The sequence below is a fragment of the Enhydra lutris genome, unplaced genomic scaffold, assembly GCF_002288905.1.
Source record: "Enhydra lutris kenyoni isolate GAN:26980312 unplaced genomic scaffold, ASM228890v2 scaffoldscaffold47, whole genome shotgun sequence".
NCBI classification, from domain to species: domain Eukaryota; kingdom Metazoa; phylum Chordata; class Mammalia; order Carnivora; family Mustelidae; genus Enhydra; species Enhydra lutris.
The window spans coordinates 1,473,867-1,483,468 of record NW_019154131.1 but is presented as its reverse complement, the minus strand read 5'-3'; the positions used below and the strand labels follow the sequence as shown (position 1 = coordinate 1,483,468).

The 9,602-nt window shown below is 33.9% G+C and overlaps 1 protein-coding gene across 1 annotated transcript in view; it reads left to right on the top strand.

Moving 5' to 3' along the window:
• Positions 1-1,740: 1,740 nt before the first annotated feature.
• LOC111156608 (KIAA2026 ortholog) overlaps positions 1,741-9,602 on the top strand; it is a 59,354-nt gene continuing 51,492 nt past the window's right edge. The window contains exon 1 of the mRNA XM_022517600.1: positions 1,741-3,106. Within this exon, the coding sequence (XP_022373308.1) occupies positions 1,798-3,106 (1,309 nt within the window). The 5' untranslated portion in view covers positions 1,741-1,797. The remainder of the gene's footprint in view (positions 3,107-9,602) is intronic.

Below are 9,602 nucleotides of genomic sequence, written 5' to 3'. Positions count from 1 at the left end.
TCTGGACATTTCATATAAATTAAATCATACAAATGTAGTCTTTTCTGGACAGTTTCTTTAACTTAGTATCATGGTACCAAGTTGTATCAATGTTATAACATATATCAGCACTTTGGTTTTTTTAATTGCCAAATAATATTGTATAGATATGCCACATTTTATTTATTCATTGAGCAATTGATGGACGTTTGGGGTGTTTCTCTTTTTGGCTATTGTGAGTAATGCCGCTATGAACATTCATGTACAGGTTTTTGGTGGGGATATGTCTTTAAATTTCTTCTGGGTATGTACCTAGAGGTAGAATTGCTGTATCATGTGGTAACTCGATGCTTAACTTTCTGAGGAACTACTAGACATTTCTAATTTCTCCACCTTTTTACAATACTTGCTATCTCTCTTGTTATAGTCACCTTAGTTGGTATGAATAGCTATCTTATAGTGGCTTTGATTTACATTTCTCTAATAGATAATAATGTTGAACATCTTTTCACATGCTTATTCGTGTATTTCCTTTGGAGAAATGTCAATTCAGATCCTTTATGCATTTTTGTTTTTATTATAATTTTTAAAAAAAAATTATTTGAATTCAATTTAATTAACATATTGTATTATTAGTTTCAGAAGTAGAATTTAGTGATGCATCAGTTGCATACAACATCCAATGCTCATTACTTCAAGTGCCCTTCTTAATGCCTATTACCCAATTACCCCATCCTCCTGCACCCCTCCCTTCTAGCAACCCTGTTTTTCCCTATAGTTAAGAGTCTTTTATGGCTTGCCTCCCTCTCTGTTTTTATCTTACCTTATTTTTCCTTCCCTCTTTGTTCGTCTGTTTTGTTTCTTAAATTCTACACGAGTAAAATCATATGGTATATTTCTTTACCTGACTTACTTCACTTAGCACAATACCCTCTAACTCCATCTATGTCATTGCAAATGGCAAGATTTCATTCTTTTTGATTTCTGAGTAATATTTCATTATCTGTCTATCCATCTGTCTGTCTATCCATCTGTCTATCTATCTCACATCTTCTTTATCCATTCATCTGTTGATGGACATCTGTGCTCTTTCCATATTTTGACTGTTGTGGACATTGCTGCTATAAACATTGGAGTACATGTGCCCCTTCGAGTCACTATGTTTGATTCCTTTGGATAAATACCTACTAGTGTAATTGCTCGGTTGTAGGGTAGTTCTATTTCTAATAATACAACTTCTTTATAATTTTGATTTTCTTATATGGTTAAAAGTTAACACTGACAAGTTAACACTTGTTAACACGAACACAATCTTAAGATAGCTTTCTATGAGTGGTATTATGAAGTCAAAGGATGTAAATATCTTTATAGCTTTTATATGACATCACATTACTTTTATAAAGTAAACTGCTTTTGTTTAGCAAATACACTTAAAATTTTTTTTCATTTACTTTCATTTACTTTGAAGTTGATACACATCATAAGTTGAAGAATTTTACTTTGGGTGGCAGGAATGTCAGTGATAAAACCCAGGGTAAAGTTATATGTGCATTTTGTCATCTCAAGAAAAATAAGTACATCTAATGGGACACTTTGTACTTATGCTGAAAACTGGAACAGCCAGTTGCCTTGTTAACTAAAGGCTAATATGACACCAAAAACTTACTATTTTATATTATTTTCTATTTTAACAATAATATAATTTGTTAAATTTTCTTTAGGCTTCGGGAGCAGGAAAGAAAAGAAGCAGAAGAAGCTAGTCAAAAGGAAATAGAAGAATGGGAAAGAAAACTGCTAGCTCAAGCTTCTCCAGCTTGTATGGAGACCATGTGGGAAATTCCAGCTATTGGGCATTTTCTTTGTTTAGCCCAGCAAATTCTAAATTTGCCAGAAATAGTCTTTTATGAATTGGAACGTTGTCTTCTGATGCCTCAGTGTAATGCTTTTCTTTCTAAAATAATGACTTCTCTGTTAAGTCCTCCTCATCGGAGACCTACCTTACATCGAAGACCTACTTTGCCTTATAGGACCTGGGAGGCAGCACTGAGACAGAAAGTACAGCAGTGGTATACTGCTGTAGGGCAGACTGAAAATCCTGATAACTGTGCTGAAAAGCTTGGGTTATGTCCTCAGTTTTTTAAAGTTCTTGGAGAAGTTAATCCATTGGAAGAAAAACCTTTTCACGAACTGCCTTTTTACCAAAAAGTGTGGTTACTTAAGGGTCTCTGTGACTTTGTGTATGAAACACAAAAAGAAGTTCAAGATGCTGTACTTGGACAGCCTATTCATGAATGCAGGGAAGTTATCCTTGGTTATGATTATTTAGAGAATGCTTATGTGCATTTTCCACAGTTCTGTGGTGCAGATGTACGGATTTATAAACAGAGACCTTTTCAGGCTCCAGAATTTCCAGTTCCACCCATTAAAATACAAAGAGTACCTCGGATTAAGCTGGAGAAATTGAAATGTGACTATGTTAGTACAAGTAATGGAGAACATAGATGTAGTAGAGGCCTGCACTCTGGCTTCAAGAAAGAGCAGGAACTTAATTTTGATGCAACTTGGGGTTCTGCTAAAATGAACTTGGAAAATCATGACATCTCTGTTGAAATGGATATGACATCTAGCTGTGAAATTAGAATTCGCAGGCCCTGTGAAATTAAGAAAACTGATTGTTACAAAGAAAATTTAGAGGAACCAGGGAGTCCAGGGGAGGTTACTGGCTTTGAAGAGCCTCTTAGTCCAGGTGAAATAAGGTTTATAGAAAATCAAGAAAAATATGGTGAAGCTTCCAGAGTAAAGCCTGAACCCAGTCCATTAAAAGAAAATGCTCTAAAATCCTGCCAAATACATGTAAATGGAAGTCACAGTGATCATCCAGAAATTAACTGCCACAAAGTTGTAAGGGACATTCTATTAGAGCAGAGTCACAAAAAAATCAAACTAACTAAAATGAGGGCAAAAAAGAAGAAAAAGAAAAAAAAGAAATTGAAAGATGTTTTGAATGAAAACTTACAGAGAAAACGTGAAAGTCTTCATTCTCTGGCATTCAAATCTTACAAACCTGAGATCCAGAATAAATTATTGATCATCAAAAAGAAAGCAAAACACAAGAAGCACAAATCTGGTAAGCTAACACAAATGGGTGAGGATTACATTTAAGCATACTTCATGTTATTCTTCCAGTTAGGTATCATGGAAGACTCTGATTGACAGAATGAAAAAAGAGAGAGAGAGGGAGAGAGAATGTGTGTGTGTGTGTGTGTGTGTGTGTGTGTGTGTGTGTGTGTGTTTAAGGGGTTAAGTTCTATATTCTTACATGTGATTAAAACCCAGAGCAGAAGAGGTTTTGTATATTAACAAGAAAATAATGGTGCAGTATATTTTAATTTAATTTTCAGTTGAAAACCTTTAGATATTATGTTTTTACATTTCTCTGGACCACTTTCTCCGTAAATAATGGTTCCTATCATTTATGAGAAGTTTTTTTTTCCCCAGGCTAAGAGCAGTACAGTGTAATGGAAAAAGCACTGATATCAGGAGATATCATTCTCAGTACCATATAAAGTGCATAGCAACTTAAACCAAGCCAAGTTAGATTATCTTTCAGGGTTTCAGTTTTTTCCCCGTATCATATTTTTATATCCAGTAAAAATGTGAAATACAAGGAAAAAAATTACATCAACTAATAGAATGTGAAGCATATTTTTGTAAGAGGATTTGCACGTCTTATAGCAAATTTAAATACTCCGTGTTCTGTTACAAGTCTTTACTTAAACAATAACAAATAAATCCTATAAATAAAGTCTTCAGTGGTTGGTTCCTCTATCTTTTATTACTCAGGTATTTCTGCTTTTCCTGTTGTTTGCCTTTTAATCATTTTATGTCTTGTTTGCCAAGAAGTAGGTGAGATAAAAGCAGATGGTGAACTCCATTTATTAAAAAGTTTAAAAGTTGCCTGGTTGAGGAAAAACTTGAATTGTTTACTAAAATGAGTTGTGGTTTATTGTAATTATTTATGGATTTCATTTTTTTATGTCTTTACTCAGTAAAAAAAGATAATTAATATTTGACAATTTTATAATGAGTTGGCAAATGAGGTAGTGAATTTTATTTAGCTGGTATAGTTGCTTAGTTATTTAAATAAATACAATTAAATATATTTCAAAATATGTATGTAATGTATCATTGATAAGCATAGAATTTACTATCTTAAGAACAGGCATAATTTGTTAAACTGAGAATTACAAAATGGTCTATATTGACCCAGGTGATGAAAAACTATAATTTTTTAAAGTAACTCTCAGAAATAAGCCTTTTAACTTTTATAATAACCCACTAGGCTATATAAATTTAGTTTGGTTGATTTGGCAAGTTCTCTTTGAATTGTTAGCCTCTAAAATTTTAAATAATAGTTTTAAATTGGAATTATTTTTCCAGTTCCAAAGAATGCAGTACTGTTCTATTAATATCATTGTCACCATTGAAACCTTTTATTAAGTGTTTATTCATGACCTACTATTCATGTGTTCAAAGGTAATTATGACTTACAGGGTAGATATTGATGTAGCTCCTATATAGACTATACCAGTAGCAAGTTAAAAATATTAACTGTGAAGCATTGGATTAAAAGGAATTTCTATTGTAAACAAAGTGTTGCTTACATTTTTTTTAAAATGGAAGTTCAGAATATATGTAGAGCAGAGAGAAAATTTGTGGGAGTTTCATGTCCAGTTTTAGATGACTGAATGAAAAAAAAACTCAGAAGTAAATTCAGCAGGTACTTATGTACCTTCTCTAAACATGTTTATTTTGTTCAGTACAGAAAGCTTACAGGCATGAAATAGAAGAAAATAATGCACTTGCATACACATTTTCTAATTTTATCTTCAGAGTAGATTTTAGAAAGTTAATCTTCTTGAATCTGGCAAATATAGTTTCTTTCTCCTTTACTAGTACAGGGTAAGCATATGCCCATTCTCTTTCTTTATCAGATACTAAACTCCTTTCTGTTATAATAGGATTACATAAAATATTGTAATAACAACAACAACAAAAAATTTGTTTTACATCATTTTCAGTACACTTGTTTTTCTGAGGCTTTGTTATTAGTTATGAGACATTGTGGCTTTTTACAGTCAGTTTTGGGCAATCCCTAATCCTGTTTCCTCTTCTACTCTTTTTAAAAGTGAGCTCCATGGTGACAAGTTTGGAAAATATGGAAATGCTCCTCTCCTCTGATAGATTCACATTGTGCATTAGTGCAGGTCCACAATGCATTTTTAAAAACTCTTGTATCAGATACGTTTTAGAATTCAGAAATCATTAGATTATAGAAAGATATAATGATTTATATTGTTTAGTAAGTAACATCCTCTGTTGAGTTGGGGGTAACCCCTAAGTAAACGCATAGTTTCTACAGAAAAATGTGTGAATGGTCAGATTAAATGAGATGAAGACTAAAGAACCTCAAAACAGTTCATGTCAGGTTTTGCTACCATATAAATTATTTTTAAAACTTTAGTTTTGAAAACCTTTTAGACTTCAGAATTATGGATAGGTGTGATTCTGGGCCTGTGTTTTAAGGACTCTGGGAAGTCTTGAGGAAAAGGAACCATTCAGTTTTGTTAACCTGGTATTTTTTAAGTTTATTTGAACACACAGCTTTTCTTCAATTAATAGGATTCTTGTAGAATATGCTTTGGGATAAGGTGTACCATCCATGAACCTTCACTTGGGATGAACTAAATTCTACCTGTGGTTAAATGTCCATCTTAAATTGATTACTACAGGCTTTAATATTTGGTGAATCTCTAAATTTAGTAGCTGGGAGATAATTTTTAGTAGAAGGTGCAAAGACATATTGAGAATGATTTGTTAATTTTAGAGCACTATGAGGCAGTTTTGCAACTTTAAAACATTTTTACCTATTTTTCAGAGTTTTCTTTCTGGTTTTTTAATTTTTTAATTCATTTTTAGTTATGTAAGACTGTTTCTTAATCTTAGAAACATTATAGAATAGAAAAACATTGGAATACTCCCTTTTGTGCCATCTTACAGCAACAGATACTTCTCCTTTATAAAAAAATTATTCATTTATGATGGTTGCATTTATTTCTAGATTATTTTGATGATTGTCTCTTCTCTATTTAATAACATTCTTGAGGACAGAAGTTAGCATAGTAACCAACACATGGTTTGGAAATCTATTGAGTAAGTAAATGAACACACATAATATGGTTTACTCAGATATAACTAAGATTAACCCCTTAATTTTGGTCTTTTACACCCTTTTAAAGATTTTTTTAAATTAAATTTCCTTACAATTATTTTTAAAGATTTTTTTCTTTTTTTTATTTTATTATGTTATGTTAGTCACCATACAGTACATCATTAGTTCTTTTTTTAGCTTACTTTTTCAAAAATTTTTTTATTTTTTAAATTTCTTTTCAGTGTACCAGAATTCATTGTTTATGCACCACACCCAGTGCTCCATGCAATGTGTGCCCTCCATAATACCCACCACCAGGCTCACACAACTTCCCACCCCCCGCCCCTTCAGAACCCTCAGAGTGTTCCATGATTCATTGTCTGCATATAACACCCAGTGCTCCATGCAATACATGCCCTCCTTAATACCCATCACTGGGTTAACCCATCCCCCCACACCCCTCTACTCTTGTTTTTTTTTTTTTTTTTTTTAATTTCTTTTCAGCGTAACAGTATTCATTGGTTTTTTTGTTTGTTTTGTTTTGTTTTTAATTTTCAGCATAACAGTATTCCTTGTTTTTGCACCACACCCAGTGCTCCATGCAATCCGTGCCCTCTTTAATACCCACCACCTGGTTCCCCCAACCTCCCACCCCCCGCCCCTTCAAAACCCTCAGATTGTTTTTCAGAGTCCATAGTCTCTCATGGTTCACCTCCCTTTCCAATTTCCCCCAACTCCCTTCTCCTCTCCATCTCCCCTTGTCCTCCATGCTATTTGTTATGCTCCACACAGAAGTGAAACCATATGATAATTGACTCTCTCTGCTTGACTTATTTCACTCAGCATAATCTCTTCCAGTTCCGTCCATGTTGCTACAAAAGTTGGGTATTCATCCTTTCTGATGGAGGCATAATACTCCATACTGTATATGGACCACATCTTCCTTATCCATTCGTCTGTTGAAGGGCATCTTTGTTCTTTCCACAGTTTGGTGACCGTGGCCATTGCTGCTATAAACATTGGGGTACAGATGGCCCTTCTTTTCACTACATCTGTATCTTTGGGGTAAATAGCCAGTAGTGCAATTGCAGGGTCATAGGGAAGCTCTGTTTTTAATTTCTTGAGGAATCTCTGCACTGTTTTCCAAAGTGGCTGCACCAACTTACATACCCACCAACAGTGGAAGAGGGTTCCCCTTTCTCCACATCCTCTCCAACACATGTTGTTTCCTGTCTTGCTAATTTTGGCCATTCTAACTGGTGTAAGGTGGTATCTCAATGTGGTTTTAATTTGAATCTCCCTGATGGCTAGTGATGATGAACATTTTTTCATGTGTCTGATAGCCATTTGTATGTCTTCATTGGAGAAGTGTCTCTTCATGTCTTATGCCCATTTTTTGACATGATTATGTTTTATGTGTGTTGAGTTTGAGGAGTTCTTTATAGATCCTGGATATCAACCTTTTGTCTGTACTGTCATTTGCAAATATCTTCTCCCATTCTGTGGGTTGCCTCTTTGTTTTGTTGACTGTTTCCTTTGCTGTGCAAAAGCTTTTGATCTTGATGAAGTCCCAAAAGTTCATCTTCGCTTTTGTTTCCTTTGCCTTTGGAGACATATCTTGAAAGAAGTTGCTGTGGCTGATATCGGAGAGGTTACTGCCTATGTTATCCTCTAGGATTCTGATGGATTCCTGTCTCACGCTGAGGAAAACTGGACAGCTATATGTAGAAGAATGAAACTCGACCATTCTCTTAATACCGTACACAAAGATAAACTCAAAATGGATAAAAGGCCTCAACGTGAGACAGGAATCCATTTAAAGATTTTTTTAATTGATTTATTTGACAGAGATCACAAGTAGGCAGAAAGGCAGGGATCGGGGTTGGGAAGCAGGCTCCCTGCTGAGCAGAGAGCCCGATGCAGGGCTCAATCCCAGGACCCCGAGACCATGACCTGAGCCGAAGGCAGAGGCTTAAACTACAGAGCCACCCAGGCACCCCACTGTTCATATTTTTTAATAGAATTGGACTAATACACCATTTTACAATCTTTTTTCCACATAACAATATACCATGAACATCTTTGTGTGACAAATAGATTTCTGCAATATTATTTAAAATGACTGCATGGGATTCTGTTACGTATATTTTGTAGTTATTTAGCAAACTTTATTGGACATTTTGGTTGTTTTCAATAATACTCTGTTGTAGATTGTGTAAAAATGGTGGAGTTCGCTGAAATAAAGTAGATTTTAAAAGGTAGAGGACTTTTTATAAAACCTGAAGAAATGGGCAAAAATGACTAAAGGTACATTAATTGTTAGAAAAAGCTTATAGTGTTTTAAGTCACTCATTTCAGCCAATTTGGTTTGGAGGGTTTTCCTGCTCAAGTGGTCATTATTTTTAATGAAATCATTTTGTGATAGCTCCTCTAGACTGGTTAAAATATATAAGTAGTGTTATTCTTTCATAAGTGAATAAACTAAGACTCAAAGGTGGTAAATAATTTGTTTTAATAATTGTTAAGTATGTAGTAAAAACAGAATAAAAAGTCAAATTAAGGGTAAATCAATGTGTGCTATAAGAAGTCTCAGAAGGTTTAACAGAGGATAAAGGACTTTGAAGAATAATGGGGATTGAATAAATGAAAAATGATTATTAATGTGAGCAAAAGCATGGGGTTATAATTAAGCTGGTGTCACTGAAAAAAAAAGCATAGAGAAAAACTTAAGGAAAAAGTTGCAAAGTTGAGGGTTTAGAAGCTGTTTGAATGATGAGAACATACCAACATACCAATTTGGGGTGATTTCTTTCTGGGCAGGTGGTATAACACCTAATTGAACCAGGTACCCAGTGCAAGGAAATGAGCTTAAAGTAAGACATAATGTATAAAAATCAGTAAGTTCCTTTATACAGAATAACTGAGACAGCAGTGTAATATATAATATATTATATATATATAATATATATTACATATGTTATATGTAATATGTAATACTTGATCATATCCAGGCCCATTACTGTAAAATATTTTACAGTTTTTTGTTGATAAGATTATAGAACCTAACTGTGGGTATCTTTATGGGGAAAATTTTTAGAGAACCAACTCAAGATGCCAAGGTACAAGAGAGTAAAAGAACTGATAAAACCCCATGTCCTTTAATTTTAATGCTTTGTACTCTTTCCCCTCCAGAAACCAATACTCCTAATGCTAAATGTATGTCAGGCACTATTCTAAGCCTTTATACATATTTTCTCATTTAATTTCCATAAAAACTCCATTAAATGATACCATTCTCCCCCAATATATGGGTTTTATAGATTTAAAAAACTGAGGCACAGAGAGGTTTATTAATTTGTCCACAGTCACACAGCTAATAAGTAGCAGGATTAGAAAGGATCTTTAGATGAGG